The sequence below is a fragment of the Lates calcarifer genome, linkage group LG21, assembly GCF_001640805.2.
Source record: "Lates calcarifer isolate ASB-BC8 linkage group LG21, TLL_Latcal_v3, whole genome shotgun sequence".
NCBI lineage: Eukaryota > Metazoa > Chordata > Actinopteri > Centropomidae > Lates > Lates calcarifer.
The window spans coordinates 12,961,879-12,982,947 of record NC_066853.1 but is presented as its reverse complement, the minus strand read 5'-3'; the positions used below and the strand labels follow the sequence as shown (position 1 = coordinate 12,982,947).

Below are 21,069 nucleotides of genomic sequence, written 5' to 3'. Positions count from 1 at the left end.
TTCATGATTTTGCCTCCCGGTCTTCCCTCATTTAGCCTGTGGAGCAAACCCCCCAGCCAGAGCCAACCTCCCACCTGCCACATTCCCACTGGTGTCCGCATGTAGGCTATAATAATGAATCACTTTTCTGCTCAGTGATGTTTGCAATGACAGGCGCCGATTTCCGTCACTGCTGCCCACTGTCCATGTCAGAATTACACTTCTGTTTACCAATTTGTGTGTTTTTTTTCTTAACTGAATGAGGACTGCTGTTGCTGCTCAGTGTGCTCTATGACACAGAGTCTTGCCTACACTGAGATCCATGTAATACTAACTGAACGACTGGGTAGGGTCTGGACTACTTGTACATTTTGTATTGTTCAGTCTGCTGTAAATCCATACTACTTGGTACAGTGCCTGACTTCAGGTATAGGGAGTGTTCAGACACAGATGAAAAGGAGGCTTTCCTCCCATTAAGAACGTTAAGCTCTCATGCTCGGAGGACTCCCGAGGGCGTGTCCTGAGAAACTTTTCAGCAGGATTTCCCTTGCATGCCTGACGGGATTCCGTCCTGGAGTGACATAAATGGCGCTTACGGTGTTGTATACATAAACAAGCCATTGTATCTCTTCTGGTGTTTTCCAGTGATATTTAGACTTATCAGAATGGCTGTAGAATATTAAGATTTGCGGTTATCTAGCCCATAATAACGAATGATCGCGTTCAAGTCCATATATGTGCCGTTGAATTTCAGTTAAATGAACGCAACAACACTCTCTAAATGCTTACCGATAAGGCTGTAGATATTATAGGAATATTATAATGTCTTCTCTTGACGTAGCCATGACCCAAAAAATGTTCCAATCCAGATAAACGCCTATAGGTAGTCCTAAATAGATACTTTCCATATTTATCACTCTGAAGTTTCTTGAAATTTCCTCTCAGAAATTGTCAGACGGTGAGAAATATCTCGTGCCTGTGATAGTATAAAAAAAACATCTATTATTATCCGTCGGCGAGGTGAGCTTCTGGTCCATTTCAGTGGGAGAGGGATTCCCTCAACGTCACCAAGGATACCAAACACAACACCGAAGCACAAATATGGGCATGTACGTCAGCGGAACTCCGAGGCGGGACTTAGACGTTAGAAATGCCTTGGTTGTACTCGAGCAGGATGGATTCATTCATAAGACAAGATCGGCTACTGTGCACCGTAAAACTAGCTAACGTACTCCGGCGCACCGTGAACGGACTTTATGGATCTATAACCGCATGATTTGACGAGCGGATAAAAGGAGAGCGCTCCGAGGATTTAAAGCGAAACGAGAGGACTTCTTAACAGATTGAACTGGGACGCTTTTCCCCCTGAACGCGGGGAACTGGATTAAGCTTCTTCATGCAACTTTTTTGGAAAGAAACCAAGAGCATCTCGCCGGGGAATAACAAGAAGACCAGTAACGGTAAGACTGACTTTATGTGGATGATATATTTGAAATCAACATTTGCTTAAACGTTCCGGTCTTAGAGTAGGTCAGAAACATCTGTCCACCGCTGCCCGTCAGTCTGCGTAACGTGAGATGCTTAAAGACATCCTTCCCTGCTGATGTTGCTCTCACAAAATAACACGTTTTTACAGATGAAACACTCATACTTGTTATCGCAGAGTTTTCTTCAGTATTAAGTGAATCTGTGCAGACGCTGTTGGTGCGGGTCATCCAACTTTAACCAGCGACCGCTCTTTTAGCACCATTATCAAAGTAATTCACTGTGTTTTTGTCAGCCGCACTGCCTATAACACCAGTCATTCTCTCCCTACAGTCCCCCTCCTTTAGTAATCTTCTTGTGTGTGCCGCTGCCCTGCCGCTGCAGGTGACATCGCGCTCTCTCCGGTAACTGCAGGTGTCTCGTTCTCTCTCGGTCCCTGCGGGGAGATGTACCAAGGGTTCCCCGGCGACCCCGACAGCGGATCCCGTGGAAGCTCGTCTCCGTCCATAGAGTCCCAGTACCTTTCCTCCGTGGACTCCTTCGGGAGCCCGCCGACCACCAGTGCTCCGCAGGTAAGTCAGAGATACGAGACTATTAAGGCAACATAATGCATGTAGCCCATGTTACAATCATATTCGGCCTAAAAATTAAATTATTATTACGGGGGGCTACTTTGTTTATTTATTCAGAAATACAACAGGTTTGACTTCTATGTACAGATGGACCTGTGCTGACATTATACTGTATAGGTATATAGGCTAAAAAGGACGAGTTATTTTGCCAGCGTGTTTTTTTTTTAACACATTCAGTTTCATATGCTATTATTACATACGTTTTTGCATGTGGTAGTCAAGCTCCTACAGTGTGTTTTATTTATGACATGTGAGGCTATATCATTACCAACACGCAAAACAGTAGTAAAACAGTATAACCTAAAATGTGCTATTACACTGGCACATAAGTAATGGGCACGTAGGCTTATCTTAAGTCTGCATGAAAGTGGCTATAATCGTATGAAAGAAAACAGAGGGCACACATAAAGCATTGAAATATATACAATATATAGCCTAGCAATGACTCAGACTCATTCACTTTTAATGGGACTTTATTTGAATCGGAGGCTGGTGATGTTATTAATGGAAGGCGCTTGTTGGAAGCCATTAAGTTTGTACTACTGTGCCCCTGCTGTCATAGTTTCGCCGAGTATAACAACAGTTCAATAAAAATGTACCTCTGCGTGTTGCCCATGGTAGCCCCGGTAGCGGTTCTCAAGCTTTGACAACGTGCTCGGTTTACAGCACGCCGCAGAACGGATGACAGCGTTCTGGAACTCTCCTACGTAAGCGCCGAGACCCCGCCCCTCCTTCCACGCGCTCCGCTCTCCTCTCACAGGCCTCGCCGTGACGTAAATGCTCGTTCTATTTTGGAGTGCTAGGTCGCGTTGCCAAGGGGAACACCGGGAGTGTGACGGGGGAGGAGGAAGAAGGAGGGGGGAGACGCCGATTGAGGGAAACGATTGGTCGAGGTGGCCGCTTTCAGAGCCGCCTGTCCCAGTCTCTTAACACGCTTTTGTATGAATATTAATGAAAGTCGATACTCTCCTCCTCTGGTCTAAAATGAAACAAAAGAAAACAAACGACAGAGTTGAGCTTTTTATGTGGATCATTTGTCCTAATCTGACATAGCAACAAAGTAAAACAGACTAAAAACTGGTGAATTCAAGATTGAGACTAAATGCCTGTTATTTTCTCCGTGTCTTTATACAGCTAATGGTGGCATTTGTAATGTTTTCCTCTTGTTAGGTAGTTTAATGCTACTTTTGCTACTTAAAAAAATTGCTCTGTAGCCTACTGAAGCTTTATCACACTTACATTTATTACAATGTAGTAATGAAGGATAATATCATAAAATACAGTTACAGTGATATAACTTAATGGGAGAAGTTAGGGGCAGAGCGTCATGTGGCCCTGCTTATATAAATGTGTTTACTGTCTTACAGTGGCTTTACATGTTGTGTATTTGTTCATGCTCAGGAGTGTGTGTCAGCGGGAGCTGGCTTGAGCATTGTGGGCAGCGGGCCAGGGGCCAGTGTCGGAGGGGAGATGCCCGGATCATTTGTACCCACCGTCACCGCCATCACCACCAGTCAGGACCTGCAGTGGATGGTGCAGCCGACCCTCATCTCTTCCCAGGCCTCTGGACAGAGCGGGTCCACTGGCACCACGACCATGACCCAGCCAGTGTCACTGGTTGACCCATATGACATGCCAGGCCCCAGTTATTCTTCAAGATCTGGATTCACTCCTCCAAGTTCAGATACTCCAGGCCCGGCACCAGGCCCAATCCGCCAGTCCAGAACCCGCAGCCGCCGTACACGAGACGAGTCTGTGAGTGAAGATGGAGATGTTGGTGTGTTAGTAAGTGTGTGTGCTTGAACGGTTTGTTTGTTGACCCTCGCATGTTACATTGTGTATCATTTATAAGAGCGCTAAAAGAATCAGATCCTACTACTACTATACAACAACTTCTCTGCACTGTTGTGTTAGGCAGTGGTGTGCACAAACATTTCAGGGGCATGACAATTAATAAACAAAAAGGGGAACCACTGTCTACTGTAGACCCTTCTCATAAAACCTACAAAACAGGGACATATAGAGGGCTACATGGGAGAAAAATCTGTCAAATGTGACTTCTCTTTTGACAACACTGAGGAAATTTGCTCCTTAGCCAGGTAAAAGATACCCCCAATATGTGAGGGAAAAGTTTTAGTTATTCTTTAAGGCAAAAGTCACCTTGCCTGCTCTATCCAGTGTCCAAAAACACCGCTACTCGGGCAATATGGCTACATTTTTAAGAGCATAGACAAAACTCGTACCCTAATCCATTTTATGTTTTTCTCCTGATCCTAGCTAACACCTGAGGAGGAGGAGAAGAGGCGTGTTCGTCGAGAGAGAAACAAGCTGGCCGCCGCCAAGTGCAGAAACCGCCGACGAGAACTCACAGACAGACTGCAGTCGGTGAGCTTGGTCCTGTTATAGCTGCCAGAATGAGTAATGATTATAATTACATACTTTATGTTACCTCCCATAGCATTGCAGAGTGTGTTAATAAATGTCTGCAAGTGTGTGTATAAGAGAGAGGATTGTGGTAATGGGGTGTTTCGTTGTGGTGAAGACAATTATAGTCCTCAAAGCAGACTATTGCACCCACAGTATTTATGGCCTAATAATTGAGCTCTTATATAAGCCACCTTACATATTCAACTGCAGGTGAGGAAGGTATTTCCACTGTTATGGGCACATCCACCTCCACAAACACTGAAGTAGAAATTTGGTGTAGCTAACACTCATATCCTCTCTCTTTCTGCTGCACATCCTCCTCCCTCCTCTACCTATTTCACCCACCTCTGTCTTGCTCCCTTCATCCCCATGTCCCCTGTTTCTTTCATTCTCTGTACATTCCCGCAGGAGACCGACATACTGGAGGAGGAGAAGGCAGAGCTGGAGGCTGAGATCTCGGAGCTGCAGAAGGAGAAGGAGCGCCTGGAGTTTGTCCTGGTGGCCCACCAGCCGAACTGCAAGATCCCATACCAGGACCAGCCTCAGCAGGGCTCAGCGCAGCTCCCTCCGGTCCAGTCCCAGCTCCCTCCGGTCCAGTCCCAGCTCCCTCCCCAGACCTTGCAACCCCCCGTCTCCATCGTGGGCTTGACTGTGAAGGAAGACTCTTTCTATCTGCCTCCTGCCTACACACCCCACCCGGCCTCCACACAGTCCCAGCCGCCGGTTCAGCAGCAGCAGCAGCAGCAAGTCCAGCAGCAGCCTCAGCCAGGGATAATGCAGGAGGTAGAGTTTTCTAGTTCTTTCTATGGCTCAGCTGAGCCGGCACCTGGTGGGCCGTGCCTCATGGCCAGCGACAGTGGTGGTGGTGGTGGTAACCATGACGATGCGGCCATTGGCAGCTACAACACCTCATACACATCTTCATTTGTGTTCACCTACCCAGAGGGAGCCTGCGGGGTCAGTGCCAACCAGCGGAACAGCAGTAGCGAGCAGTCATCTGATTCCCTGAACTCGCCCTCGCTGCTGGCGCTCTGACTGACCGACAGACACATGCGCACACATATCAACACGCACACACATTATGCTCGCTGGAAGTAAAGGCTTAGGCAAGTACATGCACAGTGCCAATCAGTCTCGCAGATTGAGATTTGTATCTGATTGGGGTTAAAGTTTACACTTTCTGAAATGCATTCCAATTAAGAGCCATACAACCCAACCCGCATTGAGCTTAAACAATGAGTAAATTCGTATTTCGTATTATCAGAGTACCTGCAACTGGACAAGACGCAGTGAATTGAAACTGAGTCACTAGACCAAGTCCAAGTTGCCAATTGTCACGTGCTCTGAATCAACAGATTCATTCACAATGAATACTCTCAATCTACAACATGTACAGTGCATCAAATAAGATGCCATAAGCTCACTTTACACTCCAACAAGCACCAGTGCCCCCACCTTGTTCCCTCTGTCGGTTGCCCCCCTTTCCAGTGCTCTTGCTCTCATCCTTTTCCATCCCTCTCTCCCTTCTTCTTCTCGCTGAATGTATTTGTGCAGGTCTGAAATAGGGATGAAGGACACTTTGTTCAGGGTCTTTTCTTGCGGGGGAGACACACTGCTGATCTCCCTCCCCGCTCACCTCTAACCCTCCATCCGCTCGACTTCCTTCTGCTTCTTCATTTTGCTGCTTGGACTTTGGCGAGTTGGGGATCTGAGTATCACAGCATCCGCTAAATCTTGTGCTTTCTTCTCTCGTTTTTAAAAAAAAAAAAATCTTCTGCCATCTGCCTACCTGCCATGCGATCCATCTCTACCCATCTCTGTTTCTCCTCTTCTGTCTCTGTGTTTCTCCCTCTCTCTGAAGTCTTCGACCCCCGAGAGCCCGAAGACCCCCTCCAGCCCTTGGGACCTTGAGTGAATGCCGGCCCAACTAACACGCCCTTTTGCACCCTTCTCATACAAGGACATGGACGCAACCCCTCAATACAGAAGAACCTTTATCTTGGAGCGCATTGCTCAATGAGGATCCTTAACAGTGAACAGCAGCTAAATACTTTTAACAAATGCACATAGATGCATAATTTGATGAACTCAAAATGCAAGACGGACGCCACTGTCTTCTGCTGAGCCATTTTTTGATGTTCACGATGATGAAGATTAGACACATCTAATGTCGTGAGGTGAGTTAAAAGTGAGGATGGAGAGAGATTTTAGTGGGAAGGGAGGAAGGAAGCGCAAGCAAGCTGGACAGACTCAAATGGAGAGGTGATGGATAGAGGATGACCTCCATCCTAACCATCTATTTTTGGAACCAAATGTTAAAAAAAAAAAAAAAGAAAAAAAAGAAAAGAAAGAAAGAGCCAAATGTTAAAAAAACAAAGCAAAAAAAAAAAAAAGAAAGGAAAAAACATCCTGCTCTTGCCAACTGTGTGGAAGGGTGACCTCAGTAAACACACCTCCATACCGCAGAGCCTCATCACCCTGGGCCTACATGCGCATATTCACACCATCGCTTCTCAAGTCTCTGAACTGAAGATACAGACGTTTTGTTGCATCGCACCAGCTCCGTGTTTTGCTCAGAATCAATCAGATGTGAACCGATGCCTTTATTTAGAGGAGAGACGTGTTTTTTTTCTTCCTTTTTTTGTAGTGATTCAGACAACCTCTAAGCACTGGGCTCAGTGGTCTCCGTACCCTCCCCCCCTCCATTCTCTCAGAGGAGATGAGGTGGTGGTGGTGGTGGTGGGGGGGTGCATTTATTGTGAGTGTGTCCACTCTGAGGCACCTGGCCCGTTTATTTCTTTCTTTATTGAGGTTGATGTGGCGAGTGAGCACAAAGCAAGACCTGGAAACAAAAGAGGAGAACATGTGGGCTGATGTTGTGGAGTGAGCGTCCTTTCTTTGCCTGTGAATTTGTACAATTTGTTTTTCCTGTATGTTTGAGTGAGAATTGTTATATATTTTAATGTTTATGTTTGTTTGTGTGTTTGATTGTTTTGCAATGACCTCTGCTTTCTCTTGTACTGTTGCCGTTTCTTGTTTTCTTTTTTTTCAACTTTTTTTTTAATCGGGAGATTTCCTCATAACTGTTACTATTATTATTGCATTGTAACTATTGTTTCATTATTTTATTGTATTTTCATTTGGCAACTTCAGAGGCATGTTGTGCACTACAAAAAAAAAAAAAAATCCTAATTATAAGTCTATATGCATATACATATATACAGGTAACATGTATATATAAGTGTATGTACCATGATTGTAAAGTATGAATGTCTGCAGATCTAAATGGGATATTTTTGTCAATGAAGAACAAGATAAAATGTTACTGAGGTTTAGTTTTAAAATGAATATTTTTCTAAAGGAACAAAAAAAAAGAACCTATATTAGACTTAAAGTACCGCCCTGTCCCTCAACATGAAGCACGATGTCACTGCCTCTATCAATGTGTATTTATGTTTTATAAACAATATAAAGCACTATCCAGTTACATTAAATGTATGTTTATAATTATGATGTTAGAAGGTTGTGGTAACGCCTTTGTTTTGTTTGTTTGTTTTTTCTCTGTGAGGTCTGTCCCAAAGCTACTGACACCTTAATGCCACTTGATCCTTAGCAGATGCAAAATGAGGGAAAAAAACAACAACAAAAAAAAAATAACAAGTGTGATTGAATGTCAATACACATATTAATATACACATATTAAAAGTGTTCAGACTACAACATGATGACTAAACTGTTTCATTTAAGGACAAAGTATTTCATACCTAGTATGTATTTCTGTCCAGTATAAACATATCACTCATTAGCATTGTTATTTCCTAACTGAAATGTGTGTTTTGAAGGATAACTGCAGCTTTAGCCTTGATATAAACATTATGATGTTAGTTTTCCATTCTTGTACTCAAACAAACATGTTGTCTAATTGAGTTTAAAAAACAACAACAACAACAACATTGTGATTGTATTTGCTGGATAAGAAGCTTTATTTTCAATAAACAAACATGTTTACTCAAAGCAATGGCTAGATTAATGGCATAAATCTTCGTTCACACGTGGCTCTTGGTGGTCAGGAAATGGGCAGACCTCATTTTTTTAAATGTTGAATAAGGACTGTGTATGTACAGATGTTGGAGATGCCTTTTGATTTCTCTCCAAATGCAAATGTGATGAGAATATGTTCTGGTGTGAGAGTAAGCATAAAACATATTCAATAGTTCTCATGTATATAGGTTTTTGTGGTGCTACTTATAGTATACTACAATGACGAAGCAGTTTCACATTGTATGGTGGAAAGGTTACACATTGCTTGTCTTATCAGGATGTTTTACTCTGAAAGGAAGCCAATAACACAGTGAATTCCCCGCAGCTGAAGCTCTGAGAGCCCATTAATCACTCTGTGATTTCATTATAGTTTAATATCAATTGTCTGCTCTTTAAGTGTGATAAACAGATCTCAGAGGGCCCTTGCACTGTACCTGCACTCCACACTTGTGCCCCTGATCACCACACAACATATTAGACTCATTCTTTCATCTAATTCCTTTTACCTTGGATTTAACTGAAGTGGTCTGAAATTGCTTTAAATCTTTATTTTCCTGTAAGGTCACAATCACAACTGGGTTGCTAATGAATTGGTAAAGCTTAAAATGAGAAATATTTAGCTACCAGTTATGAGACAGAGAAACTGCCTGCGCCTACCTGTACTGTACAATGGCTACATCAGCGTTAACTGAACAAGAGCTTTCCTATTTTTCTATGATGAGGTGAATGTTGTTATGTATTTCTATTTTTCCACAAGTCCCATATACAGTCTGCTCTGATTTCATATTTTCCCTGGTATGACATGCAATACTTATTATCTTCTTGGATAAACATAATGTAGCAAATCATGCAGTGCTCAAACTGACTGCTACTCTATGTCAAGTGTGATGATGTATTGCTTTAATTATCCATTTTTGTTACAATATTAAAAGTTATCCTCACTAATTATCATAACATTTAGTTTGGAGACAATCCTCATGAAACAAGTGTGTTACAATTTATCTAAAATATATTTTTTCAGTTACTGATGACTAGCAATGTTCCTCCATTTCAAAATGTCATTGCTTTTATGACAAAACATTCAGTTTTTTTTTGTTGTTTTTTTTTTGCAACAATTTACCCTTTGTTTCTGAGAGCAAATGTGTTACAAAGTGTCACATTTGGAAACAGAAAACATGTTATCTGATACATTTTGAAGTTTGAACAGTGAAAGGCCTAAAGGAACTTGTGCTAAATGTGACATTGTGAGTCTTAGATGGCAAATGTCATTTATCTCATGAAGGTGCTCTGATATGAAATCTTTTTTTTTTTTTTTTTTTTGGTGCATAAAATTCAACATAACTGACTAGTTCTCAGCACATCACTATAAAGTATGGTTTACTTATTTTATATTTTCATTTATTTTTATTCCTGAAGAGGACCAAAGTGTATCACATATTTGCCATTTCGCTTTTGCAGTCCCTGCTCTCTGATCCTCTGTCTCCATATTTCAGCTTCTGGCCCTTTTTGCTGTTCTATAGAAGTTTACATGACCAAGTTTTTTTTCTCAGTTTCTAGACTGCAAAAGCTGGATGAGCTGTCTCCTTTAATGATGGTTTGACCAAATGCTATTCATTTCGAATTTGTGAAGAAATTACATAAATAAACAACATATTATAAGGTGCATGTCTCTTCCTTTTAAATCCTTGACATTCACAGAACTCTGACCTATGTATAATAGAATATGTATACATTGTTTAAGTTGCGATTTGTGTTACTTGAGTTTAGACTGCATTTTCTATGCATATTGTTTTAGTATAATTTTCTCTAGTAGTGCTTCAATTGCTACAGTCATTTAAATACACACGAAGTCTCAACAGTGTCATTGAAAAAGTCATCGGTCTGTGTCGCCCTCTAGCGTCCATAAATAAAAAAAAATCACCGGGTTACTGGCGGAAGTTGCGTCACGGAAGCGCAGACTACCGCTTTGTTGTAAACATGGCGTCCGTGACAACAGGTGAGAGCATAAAGGCCCGGCTAGCCGACCGCACCACTTGATAACAATTTAAATATTTCGGTGTTTCGGTTTTAAATGTAGTCGCTGAGGGAAATAGGAACCATGTCTGTTGTTTTTACAGCCAATTGTGGTCACAGTTGATGCCGCAGATGGCCGTTAGCGCCTTCTGATTCACGACTGTAGCTGCGGCTACAATGCTAATGCGGAATGCTAACACAAGCGGTGTTAACACAACGCTGTCTTTAACTTTTACTTGTACTTATCAAACAAACAGCTGTGGGAGAGCTGTGCACTGAACTGGCGACTGTTAAATGTATGAATGGGTTAGATTGGTTGGTCCATCCCCTTGTGCTAACATGAGCTAACCAGCTGTATGTCTACATCACATTTTAATTCAGTTACACACCCGGTTCATGGTGTTAAACCCTTTATCTAGTTTTACACTGTTAAAGTCGTGGTCTCAGCTAACGATTGTTTGCGTTATCGATTGATCAGCGGATTGTTTTCCTGAGTCAGCGTTTGGCGATTATTTAAAATGAAAAAATGCCTGATTTAGCATCTTAGACCCTAAGACGGGTTTGGTTTTTATTTAAACAAATACAACCCAAAATATATTTACATATATGATATAAGAGTTTCTGCTTTTCTCTGTGTAATATCTCACGGATACTGAAACTGAATATCCTGCAAACAAAACAAGATCTTTGAAGGCTCTGTATTACCCAGGCGTCCTAGTGCCAAATGAGAATTTAGCCACAGTGTGAATTTTGTCTCTGTGTAACCGTGAGTTCATCAGTAACAGTCAGAGCATGATGGGCAGAGCCATTGTTGTGGCAGCTGTTGTGCTCTCCCTTCACACCGTATCTGATACTCCAACCACAAGACGTTTCATAATTGGTGTTATAAATAACCTCCAGCTGGCATGTGTTAGACCTCAGCATACTGCTGTCTCCTCAGGTTTACGTCTCCCTCTGGCTTGCTGTGCCAGGCCTCTCTGCCACTGTAGTCTACTGAAGTACACAGAACCACACCATATCAACACTATAACTGTATTTTGTTAACTTTGAAGAGGCCAGTTTGCTGTTACCATGGCCTCAATTAGCACAGAAATTATTAACTGATTGGTGGATCAGAAACTGAATCAGGTTTTGTTTAGTTGTGGTTGTTACGTATAAAACAGAAGGGCCGTTGTGTGCTGGTTTCAACCTCTCACATGTGGATTTTCTGATTTCTGCTGTTTTATATCAAGGTGAATTCAACATTTACTGGTTTTTGACTGTTGGTCAAACTAAACAAGCACATTTAAGATACATCTGTGGAAAGTGTTGGGCATTTTCTGACACTGTAGACTAAGCAGTGAATAATCTGAGAAATAGAGTGAACGAAATGAATTATGAATATGTCAGTGGTTTTGTCAGTTGTTGAGTGTTCTTCAGTTCTTTGTTGTGTTATTGTTAAAATCCTTTCTTTCTTTCTCTTAAGCCACCTCAGAGTGGATTCAGTTTTTTAAGGATGCAGGGATCCCAGCCGGCCTCGCTGTCACTTATGCAGTGTCCTTTGTGGACAACAGGTAACCCAAAGCACCTATTCACAGGCCTGATATAGTACAATCAGGTATCTACACATTGTAAAACATTTCATTCATTTCATATTTTGACCTGTACGATCATGGACCAAGTGTTAAAATGCACTCTGTGGTGGTTAAAAGGTCTTTAAGAGTCTTACATTTAACCCTGACGCTTTAACCCCACAACTGTGATTGATCATATGTACTCATATAATCCCCCCATGTTTATTTTCTAATTTGTTAATGCATCTGCAGGATCCAGAAGAACATGCTGATGGACCTCAGCAAAGACATCATGATGGACCTTGGTATTACAGTCATTGGCGACATCATTGCCATTCTTAAACATGCCAAGCAGGTGTACAGGCAGGTGAGCTCAGACTTTATGTTTTGATTTAATAAAATGTGAAAAATGATTCACTGTAAACATTTTCATTTGAGCAGGCGAGTGCAAACAAAATCATGAAAGTGTTTTTATATTTAAACATTAGCTCAAATCTTGATGAATGCAGTTATTGGCTTAGACTGCAAATTTATAATAATCCTTAATGTGTATTCCTGCCCTCCTGTCTTCAGGACATGTGCAAAATGGCCACAGAGGCCATCTCCTCAGGACAGACTAGTGTTCAAGCTGAGCTCAGAAGAACTGCCAATACTCGTAAGTAACAGTATTTTACTTTTCTAGATAAAGCATTATGTGGATTGTGATTGAAATGTTATTGGCCTTTATTTGGATTTTATTTGGATTTCCAGAAGTGATATGAATCATCAGTTGTATCATAATACAGTATGTCACAGTAATTAACAAGGCGAAGATGAGCCACTCGTGGCACCTGCCATGAGTCAGAACTGGGACAAGTGGATGAGACTGAGCAGCTGAAGTTGTTGTTCACGTGGGATATAAAAGGTTTAAACCATAATTCTGTTAAACAGAATCAAATTTGTCTCTGAATGGGCCACTCAGTTGTGATTAAAGGTGTTCACATTGTGCATTTTAGTCTGATTGGGCTTTTATTCTGATGGGATTTTGTTTTCCCTGGGCTCCATGTAAACACACAAACTACAACATTTATGTCATTAGATTCCTGTTTACTTCAGTGTCGGCCATCAGATTTGGACAAACAATGATGTATCACAATGCGTCCTCTGACAAAATGTTATTAATACACTGGTGCCATTTATTGATGGTTTTATTAAATGTACAAGTGCACAAAATATACATATTTTTCCATTAAACCTATAAACAATTTGACTGAGCAAACTGTTGACACTAATGACTTTTTGTGGTGGTGAATATGATGATTATTTGCACTGATGTTAACTAGTGCGCTGTGAGAAAGAGAGAAGCAGGAGAACCACAATATGTGGTGCTACACCTGCAGCAGTAAAACAATGGGTATTAATACAGCCTGACTCCCCAAGGATTCATTTTTCACTGAAATCCTGCAGACTGAGCACTGTGTACCTCAGTTCCTAGGTCAGTATCATTCGTCAAGTTAAAGACTGTGTGGCATTCAAAAGATGAAACACAAACTTGGCACCAGCAGAACAAAAATGTTGGATCAGAAGTTTAAATGACGTTTACGTTTAGACCATCATTTTAACACCTTGGTGTGGTTCTAATTAAAACGCACTGACTGAGAGATTTTCTTCTCCAGTCTCATTTTGACAGAGGACCTGAAAGGGACTAAAACTGTACACAACAAGGTAATTTTGTCATTGCTATGTCAGGTAATAGGGCGTGTTAAAGGGTAATTGTGTCTAATAGAGGATAAAGTAAATCTGCCTCATCTAATGTTACCACAACAAACTGCATCACTTTGTTTGTTGGCCTTACTTCAGTTCTTCACAACATGTTCTTTTATGCTCACTTTTAAATTTGACGTATCTCAAAAGGTTTCACGCATCTGAGAAGACAACTGTGAGGCCCAGCTGTCCTCTGATCTGGTCTTTGGTACAGAACATGAAGAGTTTTATGGGAAACAAGCTGAATCACAGCTACTTAAGAATGTTTCTGTCTCTTTCTCAGCTGCCACCCGTATGATTGCCAACGCTTTGAGCCACGACTCCCCGCCAGCCACTCCAGCCCGTCGACCTGACAGCCGCCTCTCCGTCACAGTGTCCAACATGCAGTCGAACAAGAGTAGCAAAGCAGGTAGATATCACACATTTTCCCCACTGAATCTCCTGTTTCCTGTCCCTCTGGAACCACGAGTCCTGTCTTCTTTTTTTTGTTTCCTTTTACGTACGTGTAATCCCCATGTACCCACGGCTTTGTTTGTCAGTTGTAAGTCAGCCGGCCGATGAAGGGAACGGTTTGCCAGCAGTGAAGCGCCGGCGAGTGACAGCCGAGATGGAAGGCAAGTACATCATCAACATGCCCAAAGGCACCACACCTCGTACACGCCGCATCCTGGCCCAGCAGGCCAAGAAAGGTAGGCCTGACCCAGTGGCCTCGCCGACACCTCGCTCAAATGATGCCGTTTCTCACTGCAGCTAATCAATACTAAACCTTTACATGGAGCTCTTTCATTCTAAACCTGAATCAGGTGACTCTGGGTTGATAAACAGAGCCTGTTTAACCCTCATTCATATCTGTCATAATTTAATCCCTTTTCTTACTAATACAACGACAGTCATTCCCTCTGTCAAACTGTGCTTGTTCTTTCCTCTGTCTACCTGACCCTAAAATCTTTGGACTGTGGTCTCTTTTTTTTCCATGGCATGAATTCTGCAGTGGGCTCTGTCACTGGAACTGTGAACTGTTCAGATTTATTTCATGAAAGAAAACCATTTTGCTCTGTGTCAGGTTTGCTTCTGTCAGTTAGGGTTATAAATGCATTTTTTTAAATTTAATTCTTTAAACGGAGACCTCCCATTAGAAGTTTCAAAATAAAAACTAGATGCATGGACAATACAATGTCAAATAGAATATTTACAAGAATAAAATACAGATGTCTGCTGCGTTTCACAACCCTAACAAAGTTGAGTTTAAGTTATCACATAATCATTCTTACAGCTGTAAAACTGAAGCTTGAGAATGACGAGCCATTTTTGTTTTTAATGATTTCTATTTTGTCAACTTTAGCTTGTGGAAGTAAATCATTCTTTTGACCTTTTATCCTCAGTGTAGGTGTAAATCTAGTGAACTACTAACTGTTACATTAGAGCCCATTTTAATAAAACCTGGTAAAATTGGACTGTTGCACACTGCATCACTCTGAGCCATTTCATCTTAAAATACTGCACAAAATTAGTGATAAGATTTTCTTCAATTTCTATCTTCTGGTACGATCAAGATAATGTAGAATTTTCCATTTATTTTTTTAGCTGATTATTTGTCCTTTGTTCAAATGATTTATGAAAACATGAACCAAACCCATCACTGTCAAGCTGTCATGTTAATTTCTGTTTTGTTTTTATTGCTCCATTCCTTATAAAGGTTTGAAACGCACCTCTGTATTTGCGAGGCTTGGGGCTGAATCAAAGGCAGACACAACAACAAGCAATAACAAGGTGAGACATGTCAGCATATCGTAGCTTTTTGTGATAAGATAAAGATAAGTTCTTTGCTCCTAATGTCGATGTTTCGGCAGCCCACCGGTGTGTTCAGTCGCCTCGACCAAGGGGATGGAGACAGGCCGAGGGTGGGAAACATGGATGTAGACGACCAGGACAGTGATGGAGAGGGCTCCGTCCTCCAGTATGCCGGCGTCCTCAAGAAACCCCCTCCCTCCCAGAAGAAAGAGCCGGCCACAAAACCTGCCCCGACCACCCTGCGGCGCCTGGGAGGAAAATTCAAGCTACCTCCCTCTGATGCTCCCACCCCCTCCTCCTCCTCTTCTTCTTCTTCTTCTTGTCCTCCTAATGGCCTCCCTCCTGCCAAGATCAGTGTGCTTCAGAGACTGGGCAAGCTCCCTGCCACACACTCAAACACGGCTGTGACGCCCACACCCGCTGACACGCAGGACAACAGAGTGACCAGCACCAGAGCCCAGGAGAGGCCGACCATAGCAAGCTCCAAGGTCAGCAGCAGCACCGGGGCCGGGGGAGGAGGAGGAGGAGACTCCGGGGGGGCCCGAATGGACGTTAAGGCCGTCAGTGTTTTTAAGAGACTGGGCAATAAGAGAACCTAACAAAAAATAAACACAGTTCAGACTCTTTCTGTACTTCCTTTATAGAATTTGTATCACCACCTTTTTGCATTTGTCCTGGTTACACGCAGGACTGCAGGTTGTTATTAACTGGAGTGTTTTTTTTTTTGTTCAGCCTGAGTGTAAAGATGATTTTAATGGCTTTAGGGTTACTCTTAGATAAAAAATTTCAATTTTTTAAAAAACATTTTAGTTATGCTGCCATTTGAAAATCAGTAAGGTTGTTTACTGGCAAAGCTTTTAATTAAAGAACTCGAGTTCTCATTGTATTATGTTGCTCATTCAAAAAGCTATTTATCACATTTTGATCTGCCATTTATTATTTTACACACACGTATTTAACTATATTTGTGAGGTTAAGTAATGAGCATGACGTCAACCAAGCTGCCATGATGGTGGTTCTTATTTTACCCCATAACTCCACATGCAAGGATGCTGCTGCTTAAACTTCCCTGTTTTCAGATTCCTCTTGAATGAATACCGTTGACTAGTTGAAAATGTTGCTTGTCCCTCAAGATGAATCATGTGATCACTGTGTTGATATTTGCCTGAAAGTTAAATATTTCTGGAAAAAAAGTTACGTTTAAGGTATAGATTGAGGTTTTTTCCCCACAAGATAAATACAGAGGACGAAGTTGGACATGAGACGGTGAAATCTTTCTCTTCTTGATACTTTCACCTCAGAATTTCCGCCTGCATCATGTTTTGAAAGTAGGATAAGTGTTGATGAAAGGCTTCTGAACTTTTGCCCTGGACTCGTGAGCAGGAAAAGGAAATTCAAATGGTCACACAGAACGACCTATACAGACACTTGAATCAAGAAGTACCACACCTCCTCCTCCTCCTCCTCCTCCTCCCTCTGGGCTTTGTGGAGTAGAAGTTCACACCTCTGAGCTATAGACACCCAAGTCAACTTTTCTACCACAGTACTGAACTCTTTCTAAAACCACCTACTTGAAGGCCGGATCAGTAGAATATTGTTTATTTTGAAATGCAATGTATAGATTTGTTAGTTGATTTCACACAGCACAGCACAGGACCTGCTCTGCTGCATATTTTTCTATGTGGACATTCTTGTATCATGTATCCATGTAAGGAAACTCAGAGATGCTATCAGGCCTGGTGTTGGGGTGGGGGGGTACTGTACTGTAGCTCCAGTAGGTAGTTCACCCTAGCCAGTATGGGTCATTAACACCTGTGTACTGTTTTGGTCCTTCAGACTTCACACCAGAACTTTGTTACACTGTAAATATTTTGAAATGTTTAAAATCACGTTAAATGATTTTTATTATTATTTTATTTTTGTTTGTTTTAAGGAACAAAGTAGAGCAAAACGCACCATAAACTGTCATGATTTTTTAAAGATCCTGGGGAGAAAAAAAAGTCACAGAATTTAGAGAAGTTGTACCTGGAAAATAATTAAAAGAGGAAAAGGGTCCAAACACTTTTACTGTTCTGTTTTTCTTTCTGTAAAGGAGACATTAATAATACATGTCGATGGCACAAAATCTGCTTTGCAACTATTTTAAGTATCGACTTGACAGCAAAGTCAATATTTATATTCCCCTGGAAACATTAAGCCTATCATTTATCAATACATCTATTAAACACCCACTCATCTCACAGTGAGGCTGCGGCTGCATACTAACAACTGAACTATGAGAGTGTTATTTTAATCAGGTTTGATCAGAAGATGCTTCTTTACTTTAAAATGTGTCTTAGACCTTAAATACATCTTTAGGACTGTCAAGCTATTTCCATCTTTATATCCTCCTCTGTACGTGGGTAGAAATAAGAAACATATTTGGTTTGCAGACATTCATGAATACCTGCATGTTTTACATAAATGGTGTTAAGTACAAATTCATGCTGTTTTTATAACCTTAGAGGAAGACTTTAATGGCCCAAAGATGCAATCTAGTTCAGAGACAGCAGTCAATAATATTAAATAAAATACAGCAATACAAAAAATACTGAAATACTGAAGCACTTCAGCATGTCATCAAGGCAAGAAACCAGGGGATAGTCATATCCACATCTGGTGACAGGCCAAATCACATTTAGTTTGAAAACCCAGTAATTATGAAATAAAACACCTCACATGTTTGTTAGTGCATTTTCTTGAGGCTGAAAGTGTCCTGATCGTGAACATTTGATGTAACTGGCAAAGATCTTTTATTATGTCACAACACCTTTACAGTAGCCCACACATGCACCATTTTATTTCCAGTAGGCTTGTGTTATTCAGAGATCACCAAACCAACAGATCATAGCAAAGATTAGAAACCTCTCCAGGTATTCACTGAGCAGCCTGTGCTGAAAATACTGCAGGATCCAACTCCTCTGTACTGAAGCTTTAGTGAAAGTTCTCTAGGGAAAATCTCTTCTCCAATGTTCTGTCTTGTTCCTCGATTGATTATTGGCTTTATACTCTGATCCATTCTCTCTGTCACTTCCTCTCTCCCACGCTGTTTGTTACCTTTAGCCACAATCCCGACGTCACCTTATCTGACCAATGATCTTTCTGCCCGCGTTCCTCCAGCCAATCAATCATTGGATGCCCTTCTTTAAGTATCACTGCAACTAAGCTCGTCGGTCATTGAAACCTAACATAGCGCAGGCGCGCTGGAGCGCTTAAAAACTCACCTGCGCGCGTGCACTGCTCACCTTTTCAGTTGTTTCAGTTTCTGGCAGGGCTCTTGTTGATGAGGCGACGATCACGAGGAAGATCGGCCATCTAGAGTCGGAAGTTCACGCGTTGTCCCTCCAGATCTATCCAGTAAATCAGTTGTGAACATCGATCCAGATCAGATTCAGCCATCGTCACCTCCTCGCCATTTTTCCATGGCCTCCGACACTTCTGCTCTGGTGCTTCTCACAAACAACCGAGCAACCAGCCAGCCAATCAACCAAAGGCACAACAATGAGTCGCCAGTTCCTTATTCGGTCAGTAAGTGGTGAATCAGTCGGTAATTTATGTTTGGAGATCTGTTGAGAGACATTTGTGTGTAGGCCACATGTATTGAACACATCTAGTGCAAAATTCACAAACTTCAACATATATCAGTGATATTCAAATGTCTAACTGGTCCACTCCTTCAGATGCTGCATAGTTTTTAACCTATGTCTTCCCTGTGTCCTCCTGCTGTCTCCTCTCTCCTTGTCCTCTAACCTTCATCACAGGCCATCATCTATCTCTCTACTGCCCTCTAACATTGATCGTATACTATCATTACTCTCCTCTGGCCTTCATGGCACGACAACATCGCAGTGGCCTCTAGCTTTTATCTCAGGTTATCCCTCTGCGTCGTATTTCCTAATCCCATATGGGTGAGGCGACTCCTTATTGCTCACTGTGATTACTGTTCAGTTTTCTTGTGCATTATGTTTCACAACATGTTGTTTCTCTCTCCTCTCAGAGGTGAATCATTCTGCTTTTATTTATTTTTCCTGTTCCATCTTCATATGCATGGACACTTAATGAAGATGCTTCACATCAGTGGAGTTTTGTTGTTCACGTCCATTTGATCTTTCCTTATTGAGCTGATCTCCAGCTTCTGGTACAACATGTAGGGTTACTCTGTGTGAACCAAACCATCTTAAACATTCATTTATGTCTCTGGCAGTAAAGCTTGATAGGATCAAAACATAACATCTTCAGTACCACTTGAGTATGTGCTTGTGTTTTGGATGAGTGGACTGAATTGAAATGCATGTTGTTTGTTTTGTTGTCTTGGCCAGTAGTTACTATTCTGGATATTAAACCCTGAAAAAGGTTCCCAAAAGACCTGAAAGGTCCACTGATGATCAAAGAAATAAGGAAAGGATGTTTGTGTACACAAAGATATGTTAACCTTTTTTTTCGTGTGAAATGTTGCATACATTCCCTCTTCAGGGCTCTAAAATCCTTTTGAATTATGAGAAGAAAAAAGCTTTTCTGTTGCCCGCACTGCATATGTTTTTGTGTTTATTTATTTTTGTGGTAATCTGTCTGTGCTGTATATTTATTTACATGGTTTTTAATCCTACAATGAAACCCAAGCTAAGTGTCCCCACAGTAAGAAATTGAACTACTCTTTTATGACACTTTTTAAAACGTAATACAATCAGTTGGCATCACCACCTCTATATTTACCGAACAGCTGCCAATAATCAGAACAACTGTAGTGTCCCATCACTCGCTCTGACAGCGGCATATGGAGAGAATGGATGGCGCTGTTCTTGTCAGTGTTTGGCTGTACTCCCAACACCTGCATGTACTGTAGCGTGAAGTTTTTATCTGTGTGCTGACTGAAGTCAAAATGACAGTTCACCCAGGAGGAGCTGATACACGACAGGTCCCTGATCCATGAACCAGGTAACAAATATGGATGTGACACCACATATGTTTATGTGACTTTTCATTTTCACTGAGAAGATATCCTGCTGCTGGACTGAATGAAGCTCATGTCTGTTTGTGTGTGCTGCTTCTGATGGATCAGATTAATCAGTTTATAAATCTGGAGGAAATAAGACAATAACCTGGCAAAGATCAGACAATTTTGCAGAGAAAGTAGGTTATATTTACTCAATTACTGTACTTAAGCACCAGTTTGAGGTACTTACACTTTACTTTAGTCTTTTTATGAGACTCTCTTCATCTCCACTACATTTCAAAGGGAAGTGTTGAGTCTTTTTACTCCATCACGGTTATTTGACAGCCTTACTTAAGGAGCTTGATGCTTTGTTATAAATTAAAATACCTGATGGTAAATAGCAAGTAGCGCTTAAACAATCAGTTGTTTCATT

General features: G+C 41.5%; 2 protein-coding genes across 7 annotated transcripts; both read left to right on the top strand.

The window, feature by feature from the left end:
* The first annotated feature begins 1,125 nt into the window (after positions 1–1,125).
* Positions 1,126–10,223, top strand: fosb (FBJ murine osteosarcoma viral oncogene homolog B). Of its 5 annotated transcripts, none has more exons than XM_018702139.2 (6): positions 1,126–1,439; positions 1,849–2,036; positions 3,498–3,881; positions 4,374–4,481; positions 4,932–5,306; positions 5,467–10,223. In XM_018702139.2, exons 1-6 carry the CDS (start codon positions 1,376–1,378, stop codon positions 5,530–5,532), a joined length of 1,185 nt encoding a protein of 394 aa, XP_018557655.1. In that variant the 5' UTR covers positions 1,126–1,375; the 3' UTR covers positions 5,533–10,223. The 5 variants fall into 5 exon arrangements, with proteins under 5 accessions (XP_018557655.1, XP_018557653.1, XP_018557652.1 ...); XM_051065380.1 differs by having other exon boundaries at positions 1,129–1,439; positions 6,385–10,223; XM_018702137.2 differs by having other exon boundaries at positions 3,498–3,851; positions 4,932–10,223.
* Positions 10,224–10,490: 267 nt separating this feature from the next.
* lg21h19orf47 (linkage group 21 C19orf47 homolog) lies at positions 10,491–17,723 on the top strand. 2 transcript variants are annotated; one of them, XM_018702144.2, is made up of 8 exons: positions 10,491–10,560; positions 12,043–12,130; positions 12,383–12,497; positions 12,704–12,785; positions 14,157–14,282; positions 14,413–14,487; positions 15,570–15,643; positions 15,724–17,723. In XM_018702144.2, exons 1-8 carry the CDS (start codon positions 10,542–10,544, stop codon positions 16,261–16,263), a joined length of 1,119 nt encoding a protein of 372 aa, XP_018557660.1. In that variant the 5' UTR covers positions 10,491–10,541; the 3' UTR covers positions 16,264–17,723. The 2 variants fall into 2 exon arrangements, with proteins under 2 accessions (XP_018557660.1, XP_018557659.1); XM_018702143.2 differs by having other exon boundaries at positions 14,413–14,562.
* Positions 17,724–21,069: the final 3,346 nt, after the last annotated feature.

Bases quoted from the DNA above. Each gene is read 5' to 3' on its own strand.
- fosb (XM_018702136.2), top strand. From the start codon at position 1,376: ATGCAACTTTTTTGGAAAGAAACCAAGAGCATCTCGCCGGGGAATAAC. The intron at 2,037-3,497 runs GTAAGTCAGAGA...GTTCATGCTCAG, and splicing joins CGACCACCAGTGCTCCGCAG to GAGTGTGTGTCAGCGGGAGC. The intron at 4,482-4,931 runs GTGAGCTTGGTC...ACATTCCCGCAG, and splicing joins TCACAGACAGACTGCAGTCG to GAGACCGACATACTGGAGGA.
- lg21h19orf47 (XM_018702143.2), top strand. The intron at 14,283-14,412 runs GTAGATATCACA...TTTGTTTGTCAG, and splicing joins GAACAAGAGTAGCAAAGCAG to TTGTAAGTCAGCCGGCCGAT. The intron at 14,563-15,569 runs GTAGGCCTGACC...TTCCTTATAAAG, and splicing joins GGCCCAGCAGGCCAAGAAAG to GTTTGAAACGCACCTCTGTA.